The 20,037-nt window shown below is 46.9% G+C and overlaps 1 protein-coding gene across 3 annotated transcripts; it reads right to left on the bottom strand.

Moving 5' to 3' along the window:
- Window positions 1–20: 20 nt before the first annotated feature.
- chd1l (chromodomain helicase DNA binding protein 1-like) lies at window positions 21–19,422 on the bottom strand. 3 transcript variants are annotated; one of them, XM_035394582.1, is made up of 26 exons: window positions 19,234–19,422; window positions 18,212–18,324; window positions 17,587–17,693; window positions 16,702–16,816; window positions 16,054–16,085; window positions 15,625–15,706; window positions 15,237–15,399; window positions 13,968–14,123; window positions 13,557–13,649; window positions 13,103–13,199; window positions 12,753–12,826; window positions 12,487–12,597; window positions 12,052–12,166; window positions 11,518–11,671; window positions 10,730–10,904; window positions 10,211–10,356; window positions 9,207–9,370; window positions 8,223–8,422; window positions 7,829–7,927; window positions 6,776–6,846; window positions 5,373–5,487; window positions 4,422–4,530; window positions 3,547–3,804; window positions 3,085–3,166; window positions 2,292–2,427; window positions 21–2,247 (listed from the first exon to the last, which is right to left on the bottom strand). In XM_035394582.1, exons 1-25 carry the CDS (start codon window positions 19,325–19,327, stop codon window positions 2,305–2,307), a joined length of 3,048 nt encoding a protein of 1,015 aa, XP_035250473.1. In that variant the 5' UTR covers window positions 19,328–19,422; the 3' UTR covers window positions 21–2,247; window positions 2,292–2,304. The 3 variants fall into 3 exon arrangements, with proteins under 3 accessions (XP_035250473.1, XP_035250471.1, XP_035250474.1); XM_035394580.1 differs by having other exon boundaries at window positions 21–2,427; XM_035394583.1 differs by lacking the exons at window positions 21–2,247; window positions 2,292–2,427 and adding an exon at window positions 2,537–2,833 and having other exon boundaries at window positions 3,043–3,166.
- Window positions 19,423–20,037: the final 615 nt, after the last annotated feature.

Below are 20,037 nucleotides of genomic sequence, written 5' to 3'. Positions count from 1 at the left end.
ATTAATAAATACAAACTTAATCAATAGCAAAAGAGATCATTTTTATTATTATAAGAAGCCTAATAGATAGGCATATAATAGAGATTCATATTTAGATATTCATTTTACGCTTTCCAATTCAACACAACGTATAATTAGGGGCACAAATGAAGGCATAATCAGTGGAGCACTTTGAGTCAATAAACCACCTTCTAAAAATACTTTTCATATTGTGTACGATCAAGCATAACTTTCAAGAAGAAGGCTACCGTTCCAATTGCGGAGAGTTTCTTCTTGGGAAAAAAAGCATGCTATTAGTATTGCAGTAAGGCTTTTGTTTGGATTGGAAAACTGAGCATTCACAGGTGTAGCGAAAATGGCCCTTTACTCGTTATCGTTATTCATTCAACCAAAATTAAGTCAACATGAATTTTGGCCCACTCCTTAAAAAAATGCCTCAGCTCATTGATATATGAGGGCATTCATTTGTGCACAGCTCTCTTATGGTTCCACCACATCTTAATGAGGTTGAGGTCTGTACTTTGAAAGCTATTCCAAAACCCTGACTCGTTTCTTTTTCAGCCATTCAGTTGTAAATTTACTGGTGTACTTCAAATCGCTGTCCTGTTACATGATCCACTTTGGGCCAACCTTTAACTGTGTGACAGCCTGGACAGACAGTCTCACATGAGGTTCTTGTGGTAATATGCTGTGAATTAAATCAGATCACAAAAATCAAGATCCCCCTTGAGCTGCCCAAAAGCCAAGGTCATCTGACTTATATACTTGTTTTGCTGAAATGAAATCAGCCCATCAGCCAACACTGTTGCTGTTGTGCTGAGTGGCTACTGATATCCTATACTATTCGTATATGTTTTGCATTTAGGATAAGTTAACGTGAGCAATGGATCTGCTTTCCAAATTTCACATGCAGGATTGTACATCCAAATTTTAAAAAATCTTCTCAGGTTTTACAAATCAATACAGGCCTCTCTCAATTCTGCTTAAAAGTTTTATAGTTCAGTCACACAACTCACAGTTTGAATTAAGCAATATTTATAGAGGTTTAATGTGAATGCAACTTTCGAGTCAAGGCTGTGCCTTATCACTTCCTGTATGCACAAGCTAGCCAAAATAATAGCAGGGAGGGACCACTGCAAACCCCCCTAGGGGATCATATGAGAAGCAGAGCCAACAGGTGGATGCCGGGGTGGTGGTGGGAGCACCAAAAAAACACTTATGGAAGGCATGAATACAGGAGAGAGAGGGCAAGCAGGGGGTAGCAGCAGCAGGGATAGCATGGCCAGAAGAGCACAGCAGAATGAGCAAAGGCATGAAGAGGCAAGGCAGGAGATTTAAATAGCCCTCCCATTAGGGCGTAAGCATCATGCCAGCTGACGGTGATATTGGCTCTTCTCGAGTTGTCTGCCCGAACTAGCCCCGCAAGCTTGGCCTCACTTGTGTCTTGGTTTTCACCGTAACCTTCTGATGAGTTCAACAAAAGTCTTGGTCTGGCCATGGCCCTGGCCACACCCTCTCATTTTCCCCAGAGGGACCCTGTTGATAGCCGCTTCCTTTCACGCCGTAGCTCACAAGCTGAACTTAGCTGGAGAAAGGTGCTTCATGTGCAGCTTTAGCAAGTAGACCACAGGCACCGTTTCATATGGATGAGACATGGCAAGCCCACTGCACCCTCCCTAACCCCAGGCGATATAACTGCCGATCCTGTGTTGCCCCATGAGGCTAGGGCCCTAGTCATGAGGTGTTTACATTGCAAGGCTTCCAGCCAGGAAGTTTTTATTTATTTACCCTTTATTTATACAGGTGAGTCCACAGCGACATCTTTTTCAAGAGTGACCTGTTCCAAGCTGCTATCCATTTCTTGTGCATTTCTAAACATGAATTGGAAACTCATACCACATAGTAGAAAGCTGTGGTTCAAAAAGTACCACCATGGTGGAAGTCTTGCCTCAGACCAGCTGGCCTGTGGCACACCACCAGCCTTGCAATGGTTGGACAGGAAGCCATATCCCTATCTGTTTTTTATCAATTTCAGTTCCAGACCCATTCACCAGGTATGACTGACAAAATGAACGAAAAATCATTTTGTTCAAAAAAATGTGTATTTTTAAATTAATACAATTAAAATGTTTTAATTGAGGTTGCAGGTAAGTACTCATTGAGTTCTTTAAGCAGATCAGCAAGCACAGGACAGGCTGTGGGCCTTGCATCTGTAGAAGGCCCTTCTCTATGCATGGCGAGTTCACTAAGTAGACCCTCTCATCTGAAGAACGATAACTGATGCAAGTATTGATCGCCGCTGGGTCAGTGGAGGCCGATCAGGTAGTTGGCCGTGTTGACTTTGCGCTGCTTGGAGAAGCAGGCCTCCAGCCAGGCCTTCTGGACAGGCAGGGCCTGAGGACACCCATGCAGGAGGTCCTTCAGCTCCTATTAGGATGGGACAAAGCACAACTAATGAATTTAAACCTTAGCTGCCACACCTTAGCTTGGCTTTAAACCTTAGCTGCCCCCTCCCAGGATGATACTATGTCCCCCTCCCTGGGTGATGCTGTTCCCAGCTGCACGTTGGCCTGTGAGAAACCAGTAAAGATTTGATCTGGCCTCAGGCGCCCATCATAGCACAAGAGCTGGTGCTTTAGCTGGATTGAGTCCCTTCATTCTCTCCTGGTATCAGCTATCAGAGTTCAAAAGCTCTTTCTGTGTGTGCTCATAACATAACCAAGTCTGGTTGGGACATTTAGAGTAAGACAATCAGTACTTCTTGGATCTATCAGGAAAAAAACACATATTTGCTGGAAATGAGAGCCCTGGAGGTTAAGAGTAAAAACTATATATTGGGGCGACATAGCTCAGGAGGTAAGACTGATTGTCTGGCAGTCGGAGGGTTGCCGGTTCAAACCCCGCCCTGGGCATGTCGAAGTGTCCTTGAGCAAGACACCTAACCCCTAACCCCTAACTGCTCTGGCGAATGAGAGGCATCAATTGTAAAGCGCTTTGGATAAAAGCGCTATATAAATGCAGTCCATTTACCATTTACCATATCAGAGTACAAGACCGTTACAGAGAGGCAGAGCTGGCGATCACCTGCGTGTGGACGGGGCTTTCCACCTCCGCCACGATGTGTGTGACATCAGCACTCATGAGCTCCTCTTCATCCCCGTCATAGGTGCCCTGCAGTTAAGGAAGAGTGACAGGGAGGCCTCCAACCCGCTAGCTAAAGCAGTCACCCTCCCCTCAGGTAACCGGGGAAAGTGGACACACTGCAGTCCCCTTTCAGCTATATTCTTTTGCTCTACTGTGTTCTATTCAACCGCCCTGGTCAGCATGAGAAACGGTCCTCTGTAACGGGTATATCTGAGGGATCAAGGTCGTGAAGAAGGCACTAAGTACCAGGCCTGAGACAAATGTGCACTAGAAGCACTGACTTCAGGAGCTGGTAAAATACAAAAACACTCCTGCAGATCTGAGAATTTTCAGTGAAACCTTATGGACTCATTCAACTAATTAAATAAAAACAAAATTCTCCACTTCAGTCTGAAAGGATATGTGATGAGGTAGCGGGCCAGTCTCTTCCTCTCCGAGGCAGCCAAGTTGTAGAAGAATATGTGGACTCCGCTCATGAAGCTGGCCAGGACGGGGCCGCCGGAGTCCGCTGATCTCGCGGCCCCTCCGCCGCTCGTTCCCGCCCCCGCCCCCGCGGACGAACCCGCAGCCTGGCTCACCGCGCCGCCGCGGGACGTGGGCGAGGCAGACGCCGCCACCGCAGACGGGCGCGAGGACGCCGCCCTGCTGGAGTAGTAGTATCTGACACCAGAGTCAAGGAAAAAGCCACACCCACGCAGTTTGAACCGGTGAGTTTAAAGTGCGCTGATGAGGAGCTAATGCAGCGGTAATTGGTGGAGCCCTGGCTTACATGAACACAGCCTAACTCCTGGTGAAGCAAAACCAATACAGGCGTGTCCCAAAGCCTTTACTCTCAGTCACATACAGGTACACACATCTATGTACAAAAACCTGACCTGTGCTTGTGGTAGATACCCCTAACATTTTAAATTTATTTAACCACGTGGTGCCAAAAGTGAACACGACTCTCTTTTGCAGGGACGTCCAGGGGCATCAAGGCGGGTAGGAATCCAAGGGGAATGAACAGCCAATTAGATGTTGGTGGGGTAGTCGGGCGGCTAGACACAGAGAGCCAGATCTGTGGCAATCTCACCGGGGTGAAATGTCCCTGATCTTTCAACTGGGGAGTCTTAGGAATGATGGAATGCTTTCATCTCAGAACACTTTTTTCCTGAGTGACAGATTACAAATGGAAAGTGAATGCATGCACATAATGTGCCGTCATGTGTGAAGCAGACGTTTTTTTTCTTTTTACACGCCCGTAATGACAAGGGGGCGTGGCCCGGGGGGAAGGACACATGGAGGTGGGGATCCCGCGGGAGGACAGGTGCTTGCGGACGAGCCTCTCCGTTCCGTACCAGTTGAACCCTTTGGTGGCGTGACCTATCCGCGGGAGGTGCACGCTGGCTGTGGGCGGGGTTAACACACAGGAGGAAGCAGGCTTTCAGCACACTGTCGCATTTCTCAAAATGCATATTGCAACACATGCAGGCAGCACAGATTTCTTAGTACTTATTTCAGCAAAAACCAAGAAGGACTTCTTAGGTCTTCCTTTCTACAGGGGAAAAATAAGTAGCAGTTAAATAATTATATGACAGAAGGTTTGATGAGGCTTAATTGCAGTTACATTTTCTTTTCCCATCTGCATAAATCCCAATTCAGTTGATAAATCATTTTTACAATTAATTTGATTAAGGGGAAAGAAATCTCCCAGTTTATCTCCCACCGAGGATGTGGAGAGCATAAACTATGCTGAATTACAGTGCTTTGTCAGCAACAAACAAAAACACCAGGCCTTAACTTGCAAGTAATTTGAATTTCAATTACTAGGTTTTATGGTGAAAGATGGTAGATGGGAAATCTGGTCATAGATCTGCACTAACGGGGAGTGCCGCAGCCAAAATAATAAAATGTGACTATGTGTGCATTTAAAAATCATTAAAGAATAATAGCATGAGTTACCGCCTTAACCTTGGCATCCCTAAAAAACAAACTTCACCACAGAGTCTCTCAGCACAAACAGCCTTGCAACTGTGTAATTATTTCACTAAGGCGTCACCACTTAAAAGAAATGTCAAAAGAACAGTAACCAGTTCCTCGCTTGGTGTTGCAAGAATTAAGAGCTTACACAGAACAAACACGCCTGCCTACCGCAGGGTGCCTCTGGGAGCAGGAACAGGAAACGGGCAGGGCGCTGGGCGGCGGGCCAGCGTTATGAAAGCCGGCTGCAATCTCAGGCTTGCTCGCACCTTCCTTCTTCTTTGCGGCCCTGTGGATCTTCTTCAGACCCTCCTCCAGAGCGGACATCTTGATTCCCGACAGCCTGTTAGACTGATCCCTCTGCTGTGCCACTATCAACGCCAGCTAGGAAACAGCACGGGGATGAGTCGGAACCTGACGTGCCTCATGGATGCAGGGGGTGTTGAATGATCATTAATCATCGCACTGACAAACAATCTGTCACTGCGGTGCCTACAGATGCGTCAGCATTGCAACATACCAGATGGGTACTCACACAATACCATGACTGCTCTGTCTGCCCACAGTACGGGGGGGGGGGGGGCTTAAAGGGGCAGTTCACCAAAAATAAACTAAAGCTTTATTTCCACCTACCCGGAGTGCTTTCTACCGCTGAGCTCCGCTGAGATTTGATGAGTTTTCTAGATATTTGTTGCACTCACCCCGATACATTGGACCTCAACGGTCCAACGTTTGCGGCACTCAAAGTGCCAAAAATCACATTTGAAAGACTCAACTGCAACATCTCTTTTCAAATCTAATGACACAGTTATACTCATGGACATCCACAGACCTTGTGCGGTTTGATTGAAAAGTACTTGTACTTTCTGCACAAAGTCTCAACCAAAGCCAGTATTCTTCGGATTGTTTTTTTTTGTCGACACAGCGCCCCAGAATGCACAGGTAAATCATTATAGACAGTTATTTTTTTCTTCGGGAAACTGACAAATGACTTTTTTCACTTGTTAGTAAGTCATAGATGCCGGACGTTAGGCGACTGCAAGCAACATGTTATCCACACAAAAAAGTGAGCGCTAAACATTCAAACACTTTCCAAAGACGAAAACCTGGATGAACACCCTAACTGCACGTGGGTCCCTGGATGAACACCCTAACTGCATGTGGGTCCCTGGATTAACACCCTAACTGCATGTGGGTCCCTGGATTAACACCCTAACTGCATGTGGGTCCATCTGAAATCAGCTGGTTCCAAAGGAACAGCATAACGAAAACGAAACAGCCATAATTCACCGTGCACAGTAAAATATTGAATTGCGTTTGTCAGCACGCTGACAGGTGCAGTAATTAACTACGTTTTTCAAGCAGAAACAGAAGTTGCGCTGCGTCGTCAGAAGCATCGATCCCTAGCTGCATTTTCTCCTGCGTCGGCTAACGCTCTAGCACTTGTCATGGGTAATAGTTTTCAGTTCCTCTGTAATTGACTCATCTACTTCTTTGTATTTTATGCATGATAAGACAGCTATGATGATACTACTCACTAGTTTCTGTAGTTTCGGTCAGTGCCCACTTTGTTTTGACATTTGTACAGTAGCAGCCGCAAAACAGAATTTAACTGTGGAATGTTCACAGCAAAGAGGAATTCCAAATGAGCTCAGCACCCTCAGATACTCACATAGTCCCTTCCGTCAAACCTGGACTGCTTGTCATCAATGGGAAACAGCAGTACATGACCGAGCTCCAGGTCTGAAAGGAAAGGAAGGAGGGAAACTGAGGACAGGAAATCCAGGTGCCTCATAATGTTCTGACATGTAAAGTGTCTGTGATGGGTGGTCCACTGGAGAACAGGGTCCTTCGTTATTACAGTTTTATCGGGTCACTGAAAGCCATGTTGATAGACGCCCGATTAGTTCCTTGCCCCCGTGGGGCCAGTAAACTTGAACCCAATTCCAATAAACTTGAAACCCAGTTTAAAAAAAACTTGAACCCAGTTTCAGTAAACTCAAACCCAGTTTCAGTAAACTTGAACCCAGTTTCAGTAAACTCGAACCCAGTTTCAGTAAACTTGAACCCAGTTTCAGTAAACTGGAAACCAGTTTTCAACTGATTTCAATGCTTGTTATGATCTTTAAAAAACACATTTTGTTATTTTTGTTGGGATAAAATAGAGCCCAAATAGATCTTTCTTCTCCTGCAGTACTGCATGGCCCATAGTGTGGGAAACAGCCACTGGTTCACAGGCCACCTGGCTCACTTTGTGGTCTAAAGCAAGCAAATACACTTCATGTAATTCCAAATAAGTGTGATAGTGGAGCTCTGTCCCAGAAGGCATCAGGCCAACAGACAGGATCTCTACTGACCTGCTGCTTGCCTGGCATTGAATTCTCTGGGATGCGTTTGCCAGCACACACAAATAAACGTGCACATCTCAGTTTGTGTGTGCTCACAGAAATAACGTGCGCACCTGCAAGGCGTGCCGTTGTGTACACACGCGTGGGCACGAACCCACACTCGCACCGCTGTTTTAATACGTACAGCTGTGTACACACGCGTGCACATGAACCCAAGCTCACGCAGCTGTTTTAATACGTACAGCTGTGTACACACGCGTGCACATGAACCCAAGCTCACGCAGCTGCCTTAATACGTACAGCTGAGTACACACGCATGCACAAGAGCCCAGGCTCACACCGCAGTCTGAATGCGTGCAGCTCAGCAGGCTGCTCACCGTCCATCTTTCCTGCCAGCTCGTACTGTCTGCGCGCCTCGTCAGTTCTCACCTCCAGCGCAGTGAACAGCCCCCCTCGGCCCCAGCGTCCAGAGTCATCTGTATCACACACACGTGCACACGCACATATGCACAGACACACATACAAACAGACACACACAGACGCACACATGCATGCACACACAAACACCATGCACACACACACGCGCGCGCAGAAACATTAAGAAAAAGCATAAGTTGAATGCAAACTATTGCCTACACTGTGGGATATATTATATGATATATTATATGACTCTGGTGTCGGCTGCTTGTACAGGAGAATAAGGTGGTTTCAGAGGGGCAGGGTGAGGGTGGCGTGGGGGGGGGGGGGGGCAGGTACACAGCGCTGCCATACCAACACAGTGCACGATGATGGCATCCTCCTGGGCCGCCTGGGGGTGGGTCACATCGCCCAGGACATAGCGGATGGCTGTGTGCTCAGAATCCGTGGAGCTCACACTGAGGTCGTCGCCCTCTTCCTCTTCCTCCTCCTCCTCACTCCCCTCTGAAGTCAGGCACAGGGACTGATACCCACAAGAGTCCCACCATGCCATCCTGTAAAACACACACACACACACACACACACACACACACACGCACGCACGCACGCACACATACACACACACACAGGCACGCACGCACGCACGCACACATATACACACACACGCACACACACACACAACAAGCACAACTGACCATGAGAGCATATCCAGTGTCCAAAGACATCAGCTGTTGTTAGAGGACACCCAAGGTGGAGAAAATAATACTAAACACACTTAAAATAAAAGTCTGGTAGGACGTTTCAGGCATTTCAAAAGCAGCTTGTCCAACTTGCGCACCCAGCATGTCCAACCAAACACTTTACCTGGGTTACGTGTGGCAGGGGCACTTTTCCAGAGAGGCACCATGGGTGCACTTCCACAGCACAGCTTGCTTTTGAATGCTGGGTACTGTGGGCGGCAGGCTGAGCTCTACATTGATCAGGATGCACTGGTTGCAAACTCACCAGAGTCAGCATTTTAAGAGACTCTGGATCTGAGCCAATGCCAAATGGCAGTAAACAATGCCAAACGGCAGTTAATTAACTAAACCACACAGGTGAATCAGTTTCCAAAGAAATCGAGTTCGTTTCTGGAAGCTCACACTGTTGATGGGCAGCCTGTATCCGTGTCTGTCATTCCACCCACGTCTCACTTGCCCTCCCATGGTGCCGAGGGCATGGCTCACTGAGGGCATGTCAGCGCTCAGTCATCATGCCGGAGCCATGGGCATGGCGGTGCCAGTCTCAGTGATGGCACCATGCCCAGAGTGGGCCGGGCTTCCTGGCAGGAGGACTTACTTCTTACGGTGCTGCGCCTCCTCCTTTGCCCTCCTCCGCTCCTCCTGCAGCTTGGCCCTCTTGGCGGCGGCCTCCCGCCTCCTCTGCCTCCTCAACTCCAGCTCCTCCTCGCTCAGGGGCCTCTTCCTGCGACCAGGAGCGGCCAAGGGCCCACAGAGGGACACCTGAGGGGCCGGGCCCCAGAGCAGAACAACAGGGATGTGGTTAATCAAAAAAAAAGTAATGTAAAGAACCCTGTAATATCTCTGGGGCCACTGTGAACATTCTCTCCTGCCATCAGCTGAGGAGCAGCTTACAAAAATAGCTGGGTACTTAGGTGGCTACAACTATGCCTAACTAGAATGACTGCAAGGGGGGGGTGGGGTGGGGGGGCAGAGAACTGTGTTCTCTGTCTCTGGTTCAGACATTTCATGGTTCACAGCCTGCAGACAGCGCTGACAGACAGCGCAGAACAGACAGCGCAGAACAGACACACCAGGTGACTCATCTGGTGCGTTCCACTCATTGGGGGCTCTTTGTTTTGTGCTTTGTGGACGGGAACATAACGTGCCCTGGCTCGCCGAGCGTAAAGGCGCAGGCGCTAAAGCCGAATTGCGACTGATCCAGCAGTCGTGCCCACCTCCGCTCTGAGGTCACGGGAGCAGAAGCTGACCCGAGAGGGCACCCTGCTACTGGCCCAGAGGGAGTTACCCCTAGTATGGGAACATCGAACATATTCCACAAGAAACGTGTGCATTCTGTGGAGGGGACACCTCTATGTGCGCAGTTACAGTGAATCCTCCTGTTCGCTGAGGCAGACAGGGCAGCATCGATAGGCAGACTGTGACACAGACCCTACATCAGGCGGCTACAGCGATAAGTTGGCTTCGGAGCCTCCACTAGTCTGGTCTCTTGGGCTGGCAGTCACTGACCGAATATTCCCATCGAGAATTCCATTCTATGTCACCAGTATTTCACCAGGGTCGCCGTCTGTACCGCGGGGGGGGGGGGAGCGCGACTCTCACCCCGGTCTTTCGGCGAAGGGTGCGGCCCTCTGACCCCCCGCCCCCCAGCCGGGCCAGCTGCTCCTCCAGCAGCTCGCGGAAGCGGCTCTCGTCCTCGGAGCTGGGGTCCTTGGAGTAATCTCTGCCCTCGAACAGGTACATGTGCGCTGAGGGAAGAACGAACAGAGGTTGCCCAGGGTGCAACAGCCAAAGGCCTCTACCGCAAGGGAGTGTCCCTCTTTGTTTGTTCTCCAGTTCCATCCGGTAAATTAAATGCACGGCACTACTAAATAATCAAGATTAAAATGACATGCTAGATTGAGCCAGACATGCTGTAATTACTGGCTTAGTGTGTGGGATATTTTCACTAAACAAAGAAAAGCAAAAATGAAGCTAAAAAAAACTGCATTACACCCACTGAATATGGATGAGACGCAATCATTTGTCTGGGATTAGATCCATAGTAACTGAGTATGGAGACCATTTTGATCAATTCGGTGTTTTGGATTGCCCGATGCCGCCCGGTCGGCGCAGGCTCACTTTGGTTGTCGGTGTCGGCGTCCTCCTCTTCCTCGCCGGGGACGGCGGGGTCGTCCTCGTCCAGCCAGTGGCCGCCCCGGCTCCGCCCCAGGATGAGCCCCAGGTCCACGTCCTGCACCGAGCTCTCCTCCGACGCCAGCAGCTTGTCCACCCCGAACTTCAGGATCTCACTCAGCTGCAGCGCCCCCAGGGGGATGGAGGGAGGTGTGGCGTGGCAGAGAGAGGAATAAAGGGAAGGAGAGTGGCATAGCAAAGTAAGCAGAGGCACAGGGCAGTGAAGATAAAAACATATTTTAAATAATATAAAAAATGAAGAGTGGGGTATGGAGACAGAGGTGTAATATGGGAGCAGAAGGGTATAAGGGGGATAGACAGGAATAAAGTGGGAGAAAGATGGGAAAAGGAGTGCGATAACAGTATGAGAGAGCAGTATGTGGAGGAGGAGAGATATAAGGAGGAAGGGAGGTGTAGAGAAAAATAGTAAGGGGTTTAGTGGGTTAGGGAAGTATAAGGTGGGATGAGAAGTATAGGTAAATAGGTATAAGAGGGGAAGCAAGAGTTAGAGGTAAATAGACCAGTATGAGGTAGAATGGAAGGGTATAAGGAGGTAGGGAAGTATAAGGTGGGATGAGAAGTATAGGTAAATAGGTATAAGAGGGGAAGCAAGAGTTAGAGGTAAATAGACCACTATACGGTAGAATGGAAGGGTATAAGGAGGTAGGGAAGTATAAGGTGGGATGAGAGGTATAGGTAAACAGGTACACAGTGAGGTGGAAGAAGCTGCACACCTGGAGGCCAGCAGCAGCAGACTGGGCCTGCTCCAGCAGGGAGAAGCGCCCCTCCTCGATCACCGTGTTGGTCAGGCGCAGCTTGGACGCAGCGCGGCGGTACACAATCTCCTCCACCGTATCCCTCCCCAGCAACCGGATCACCTTCACCGCCCTGCAACAGACACAAAGGCCAGTTCCCCACCTGTCTCCATGCCGATTCCGGGAGGCAAGCGGCTGATCACCGAAAAAAACAAGCTGGGGGTCTATCTCAGCCAGATACTAAGATTGAATGTAACGCTTTACACCGTTCATTTAATAATCAAACCTCTCCCTCTCTATCCAGGTCTACCTGTTTTGTGTATCTTCCATTTTTACCGATGGAGCTCCCGTCTGAACTTGGCTTGTCGTGCCGTTCAGTTTAACAAGTGGCATACAGTACACAAGCCCACACTGGTGCAGTTACCTCCACACTCACGTTAGACTGAGAGCGGAGAGCAAGGGACTTAAACCGGTTACCATGTCCAGTGCGACCTGCTTTTGAGGGGAGGGTACCTGGTCTGCCCAATTCTGTGGGCGCGCGCCGCGGCCTGCAGGTCATTCTGGGGGTTGAAGTCGCTGTCCATGAAGATCACGGTGTCAGCGGCCGTCAGGTTCATCCCGACGCCCCCTGGAGGCGGAACGCAGCGGTGATGTGGACCGTGCACAAACGTTCAAAGGCAAGAAGTGACTGCATTCGGAAAATTTACTTCCACAAACTAACTTTGTGTGTCCAAACGGTGAAAGTATCTCAGATAGGTGTTTGCTCCAGGTCTGCTTTCTGTACCCTTGTGAGGTATAAAATACTTGTCATTCATATTGTTCACAGTCAGAGAGACAGGCCCCGGAGAACGCTGAGGAAAGGGCAGACTAAGGAGGAAACACGGTTTTCCTTGTTAATAAAGGTTGTGTTACTATGGAGAAGTGCGGGAGACAGAGAGCAGGGTGTACCGGCTTTGGTGCTGAGGAGGAAGACGAACACGTCCTTGCTGCTGAAGTTCTTGATGGCCAGGTTCCGCTCCTCTCCTCTGACCGACCCGTCCAGGCGCTCATAGCTGTAGCCTGATGGGGGGGGGGGTGAACAAATATACACAAAATCCACACAAGATAAGTCACATCTTAAGAGCAGAGTGGGATGGGAATGCTAGGGCCTGGAGGCCCAGTGGATTAACAGATATCTATGCTATCTGTGCTTCTGTCATCTGCATCTATGGTACCTCTGTACTCCATGTAGTCCTGCAGGATGTCCAACACTCTGGTCATCTGAGAGAACAGCAGCACTCGATGGCCCCTTCAACAAATAAATATATTACTTCATTAGCTCCTTATTTATGTCAAAAAACAAACTATAAAACTTGGTTTCCTAAAGTCTATGGTCTGATTACAATGTGGCTGTGCTGTATCTACATTGCTCTGAAAACCACACTGGCTATGCTTGTTATGACCAGACCTTTCCACCTGCACAAAAAAACATCACATCGCATCATACTAAAATTTGAAAAAGATATTTTAAATGACAGTGATGAAGAGCCTTACAGTAGGTGCAGGAGACGGCACAGAGACTGACCCTTTGTGCAGGAACTCCAGCATGCTGTCCAAGAGGCGGAGTTTACCACTGGCCTCCACCAGGTGCTCCCCCATTTCAAACGGCTCTGGCTCCACCCCTGGGGGGGGGGGGGGGGTCAGGTGTAAGTACTGAGAGGTTAAACACTTCATGCCCCCCCCCCCCCCCCACGACACTGCATTAACTAAGCTCAAGTACTCTCTTAATACAGTTTCATCTACATTGAGTGTTAAAAGGGACCTGAGGTAGGGGGGAAACAATGAACTCAGGGAAAGTGTTTGGTTGGACAAACCAAATCAAGCTGGAAGAATCAGAATGACTTGCGGTGGAGTTTATTTTCAAATACTAAAGGCCTCTGTGTGTACAGACCTTGAATTTGAAGCTGCAGTGAAATGCTGTGTATGCAAACTCCAATGAAAAGCTGCTTCCTGGTGCCCTGTAAATGTGAGGCTCTTACCGTCAAACAGGTATGGATGGTTGACACACTTCCGCAGCTGCACCAATATGTTCAACAGCCTGGTTCTGCTGCCCTGTTCATTCTCAAAAGCATCTAAGGGTGTATACATACACAAACACACACACACACAAACACAGAAGCATATTTAAGTACATGAATGAAATTATATGACAATTTTATCGTTTACTGACCATTTTACTATTCTTTTTATTGTACTTTTATTTATATGCCTTTGTACCCTGCTTGTTCGTGTTCCATGACCACTTGAGTTTCCCCATTCTGAGACACTAAAGTTTACCTTGAGCTTGACCTCACAGTTTAATGAGCACAGCGCCACCTATCTGCCTGCAGCACAGCAGCGCTGCCGTTAGGTCTGTGACTGGGCCTAGCGGGCCAAGCGGGCCTGCTCACCCAGGTCCTTCGTCAGGATGGCCTTGTAGTATCTCTTCTGCAGGGCCGACAGGCCGTGGTACACCAGCAGCTCCGTCTTCCTGGGCAGCTCCAGGGCCACCTCCGCCTTCACTCTGCGCAGCAGGTAGGGCTGCAGGACGCCGTGCAGCTCGGTGGCTGGGTGGGGGGCGGAGCAACCAGGGTGACATCATCAGCAGCACATACCAAACTGGGATCAGCGCACTAATTACAGAGAAGGAAACCGCTGGGCTATTAGTCATTGGATTACATGTGAAATAGAGCAGAAAAGAACACGGAGGACCAACCTGTTTTGGGATTACACGCCTTTGCTCTTAATTATATAATCAGCCAAATATAGTTCATCTGATGTTTTTGATAATCCTATGAACTACAGTTGAAGAAAGCACCAGTATGCTTAGTTCAAATGCTTCTACCATGGATTCAATACAGCAGTGAAACACAGCTGTTTAGATCATTTAAGCTCAAAATAACTAGAAGGAACAAAAGCCAGTACTGGATTTATCCACTACTGAGAAATGCAAACACACCTGATTCCACAGAATACAGAAATGTCAAAATCAACATATCTGGTGGATAAGTCACTGCTGAGGTTTTTTACCAAGCAGTTAGCATTCTTTCTGTATGAGACCAACGGAAAATGGGCCAGACCTGGCAATACCTGTCCTGAACCGCCTCAGGTTTGTGCAATGTCCTTGCCTAATTATTTTGACAATCCAGATAAACCCAGCACAGCAAAATCCCATACTTCACACTCACACTATATTAAAATTCATGTAGGTAAATTAAAATAAAAAAATTTAAGTTTAAATTAAAATACAGTGTGATTCTGAGACAGATGGACTGAGGACGGAGGTGTGGCACAGTGGGTAAGGAACTGCGCTTGTAACCGAAAGGTCGCAGGTTCGAATCCCGGGTAAGGACACTGCCGTTGTACCCTTGAGCAAGGTACTTAACCTGCATTGCTTCAGTATATATCCAGCTGTATAAATGGAAACAATGTAAAGTGCTAAGTAAAAGTTGTGTAAGTCGCTCTGGATAAGAGCGTCTGCTAAATGCCTGTAATGTAATGTAATGTAATGATTCACAAACTAGCATCGGTGTATGAGCCCAGAGCCATACTGAGGTTGGACGGGCAATGAATGAATCAGCAGAGCCATACTGAGGTTGGAGGGGCAATGAATGAATCAGTATAATGCAGTATGGAATGCGCCTGGGAGAGTTTTCCTGTTGGCCCAGGAGGTCATTTACCAAGAGCGGGCTCGGTCTGAACGTTCGCGTAGGCGGAGACGAAGTCTTCGGCCTGGTCCTCAGGAAAGACGGGGGGCTGGATGAAGCTGAGGAGAGAGTAGACTTCCTGCAGGCTGTTCTGAACGGGGGTGCCAGTCAGAAGCACTCTGAAGCGGACCGAAAACTGCAGGGGGGAGCGAGGTTTGGGGTTTGGGTTGGAGTGCAAAGGTGAAGAACACAGTTCTATCAGTCTCAGATTGGACAGAAACAGGAACACAGAGGGAGGGGCGTGGCGAGGCAGAGCTTGGTATGGTGTGGAGTGTGGCAGGGCGGGTGGGAGGGGTAACGGTAGAGTAGGGAACCCGGGTGGGTAAGGGCAGTGCGTGGCACAGGAAGGTGTGCCGCTCACCTCTGTCAGGGCCCTGCGCAATAAGGAGTTTTGGTTCTTCAGTCTGTGGGCCTCATCCACCACCAGGACCTTCCACTTCCACCTACAAAATATTACATTAGGTCACAAAGCTTGAGGAGGCACTCAGAGCAACTTTATTCCATACATTGTCTATGCAGCTGATATTTACTGAAGCAACTCCAGATAAGTGAATGAGTCCACAAGTACTTTCTAAGCCCACTATCATCACAGAAATCTCTGAGATACAGACCCAGTTCCCACATCATTATCACACACTGCTGACATCACCCGAGCCACCCAGCCAATCACCTCTCTGCAGCCACCACCTGCCTGCTGTGGCACTCACGTCCAGCGAGTTCTGCAGTCTGCCACACCTGTGGCCTATCACACAGAGCCATACAGAGAATTACGAGCCACAGAGAACCTTACCTTTTTAAAAACGAGGCACCGTTGAGACACAACTGTAAAACGCAAACCAAAAGCGCACAAAATCACTATAATATACAACACGCTGTAAAATTCAGGTTCCACACAGAAACATTATATTACATTACTTTACTGGCATTTAGGGGAAGCCCTCATCAAGAGTGCCTTACACAGGTTTTTACATAGTATCCATGTATACAGCTGGATATACGCTAGAGCAATTCAGGTGCAGTACCACGCTCACGAGCACAACAGCGGTGTTCTACCTGGGACCTGAACCAGCCACGTTTGGGTTACAGGCCCAGTTCCCAAACCATTAGGCCTACATTACACTACCGCCCAAAACCATATCCTCCGAAGACCCAGTAATTCATTTTTGTCCCCTGTAAAGGAGATGAGTTTGTTCTTAATGTCAAGAACCATATATTTTACTATGCTGAAACCTACACTGTAAGGGACATTCAATAAAAATCTATTATGTTTTTGAAAATATTTTCAATGGAACATGTTTTTGTCATCCAAGACATTTGTATTACATCTTATACCATACTTAGCTTTTAACACAGTATATAAATGTATGCGTGTGTGTACAGTGCAGGTGGCATATGTTCGTCTTCTCCCCAGAAAGTGTCCTGAGTTGGCGACGCCCACCTCATAGGTTGTGAGCAGCACATGGAAGCGCCTGCCCGAACTCAGGTCCCTCTGAAGCTCCGCCCTCTTCTCCTTGTCCCCTTGGTAACACACGACTGACAGGCCGGGTGCGAATCTAGGGGAGTCAGCCTTAGAATTAGAGTCGGTTAAATATCCATTTAGAAAGTAACCAGGAACCTTTTGTACAAACGGCTTATTTGTTTAAAATGCATGTTTGTAGTTTCAGTAGTCTACAGCTAAACAGCACAACAACAACATCAATTCACAATGTTATTTTAATTAAAAACCAACAAAGAGAAATTAATTATCCAGTAATTTACAGAATTACTCATTTACACATTCCCTACATATAATTTCCACTTTTTAAGTATGGATCCTTATAAAATGGCATTAAATGCTCTTTGAACAGTCCAAGTGACAGTTTGTTTATGCTGCTTTCCCAACAGCATGCAATGTCTTCGCCTAGTGGCGAAAATGTTGAATTGCATGTGCGCGTGCTATGAAAACAAACCAAGCACCTGTCTAGAAGGCCCTATGAAAGGTTGATGTCCAAGAAAGGTGAAAGGTTCAGGTTGATGTTACCGTCATGCAAACTCAGCATTGAGCTGCATGAGCTGAGTCTCACCATGCAGGCCCATAATTAGCAACTGTATATCACATGACACGAGTCACCCTATCAATCTTGAATGCGCTGGACTATTTTCTCCAACAATGCCCTTTTATGGGTCCAGGTATAAGTTTACTTTCTTTTTTTCCCCAAAAGTGGCTCAATTAGCATTTTTAATGCTTATAATTTTTCCCACTGGAAAATACTATGAAACCTGTTTTAAATGGTGCTGTATAAAAATAATCCTTGATTGATAAATTAAGTAACTGACTGCTTACCGCTCCATCTCCTCTCTCCAGTTGTTCATGACGGACAGAGGGCTCAGAATCAGGAAGGGCCCCTCATACCCCAGGGCCCCACGAGCATACACCAGCAGGGAGATGGTCTGAGCAGAGGAGGCCAACTATTTTCAGCTTATCAGGAATAAGCGCACACAGGACTGACATTTGGTCCAACAAAAACTAGGCCCGTGTTACATCCATTCAGCAGACACTTATCAACAGCGACTGTGTCATGGCAAAATCTCTTTAATACAGAACAGCCTGTATCTGGCTTGCTATCAGCATTTACTTGAACTGCTCAAGCTATAAAAATGACTGTAGTTTTTTTTACAACAAACTAATGAAGCAAGAAAGACATCGACAAGAGGGAGAACTGGCAGGACTCGAGATTTATAATTATTTAGTTCTCTTTCCCTCCCTGTCAGTGAGAACATCTGTACTGTGTACAATTTGTGCCAGAAATAAGTTTAATACACTGTAAACAATTAGAGCCTTTTAAAAATAATAATCACAAACACCACCAACAAAAGAGGCTGCAGAAAATGTGTTATTTTATTGGAAACACAAAGTAAGCTGAAAGCCTGTGGCCATGCTGATGATGATGATGATGACGACGACTGACCTGGCAGGTCTTTCCAAGGCCCATTTCATCCCCCAGTATGCACCCCTCCTGATTCTCCAGGCACTGTACCAGCCACTTCACTCCATCCAGCTGGTAGGGCCTAAGCTGAATGCCTGTTAAAACAGGGCTTTGGCAAGTTAGCACAAGGTACATTTATATAAATTTGGTGCCTAAATTATCTACGGATTACCCTGGTCATGTTAAATTAATTTAGTTTCTGAAGGCAACACTGCTTTGATTGTACACATCAGTCATTGATATAGCCAGATCAATACAGCAACAGCAAAGGATGATGTACCAAGATGGGAATTTAAACCAGTAAACATCTCAATAAGAAGTAATGGTGAGGAATACATGGCAAATGGAATGCCCACTGTATATTTATACTGTACTCAAATACAGTCAACATAAGTGTACTGAGCTATAGTTCATAGGGGAAAATTAAATGGCTAGTTAGTTAACGACGTGAATGACTAACAGTAGTTACCGATACCAAGCTGAAATCCAGGTAGCAACCAATGCCATACCGTACATCCTTATAAGACACTTGCACTCGACCCCAAAAATATGAAATTATCCTTAATAAAAAAAACTGATCCTTAGAAATTTGCATAACAACCGACTTACAATTTAAAATTCAAAAACTGGTCTTAAAATTAATTTCGTTAGTATTAGTGGATGTAGTGGACATTGCATTTCAGTAGTCCTGCGACCGACAATGCAAAACATGGCCATGCCCTAGGTTTAATATTAAGTTAGTTAGCATAAGTGGAAATCTGGCAATACAAGTTTCAGCAGACACTAAACTACAACTGACTTCTGAATGTCAGCTGCAATATCATCCATATTATATGTGGTGTTCACTTGAGTTTAATTTGAAGCAGTGGCTGATATGTTTTGCTGCGTGTAGCAAAGCATTACAACGTTGGGACAGCTGTAGTGAACTGTACAGATACAGATATACATAAGGTAGCTAGCTAGCGTTCATTCACATCAAAATAGATCGCTAGATGAAAACAAACCTTTGAGTCCCCACTTAATCAAATCCTTCTCCGTTAGTTCTATGCTGTCTTTATCAGATGTGCTTGGTGTAGTATTCCATGGAAAGCTTGACATGATGTTGGAGTTTATTAGTTTCTACAATAGTTTACTTTCTTACTAGTTTACGGAAGCGTCCATTCAAGAATAACTGCGCCAAATGCTACGGGCGCAGTTCCATTTCCGGTATAGGTTTCCTACCACGTTTCAAAATAAAAGCACAATGGAATCAAAAATAGTGCAATATTCTTTATGGAATACTTTGTGGATCTATACAATAAATCTGTTTCTCTTAAGCTTCTCAGACTGAAAACAAAACATTGTGTTTGTTTAAATATGTACATAAAAATGTGTTGGTGCCACTATATAACCAACCGGTCATTTCTGCGGGCTGGCTACCTTCAGTGCTTAAATAAAACATAGGCTTTTGCCCTTCATTATGTGAAGTAGACTCCTTGGAGCTCAGTTATTAATAATACAAGCAGTCTTATAAGTCAGTGTGTTGAATGTGTGTGTGTGTGTGTGTGTGTGTGTGTGTGTATGATCTGTGCACATAATATGCATGTAGGACGTTAGAGGCATATCAGAGGTGTCCAATCAGAGTTGAATAATCCTACTGCAGCTACATTAAACCCCATAACTTGAAATCCATTTGCTGCTAAAAGTGATATTTCAGACTCCTTCTTGCACCTTCTATAGCACTTATCTTTACATTGCAGGTGTATGCCATGGCTCAGACTGAATGTATTGAAGAAGGGCTGGTGTGTGTGTGCAGGCTTTAGTTCTTG

The sequence above is a fragment of the Anguilla anguilla genome, chromosome 15 (genome assembly GCF_013347855.1).
Source record: "Anguilla anguilla isolate fAngAng1 chromosome 15, fAngAng1.pri, whole genome shotgun sequence".
NCBI classification, from domain to species: domain Eukaryota; kingdom Metazoa; phylum Chordata; class Actinopteri; order Anguilliformes; family Anguillidae; genus Anguilla; species Anguilla anguilla.
Note: the sequence above shows the minus strand (reverse complement) of the source record. Positions and strands in the feature narration are given on the sequence as shown.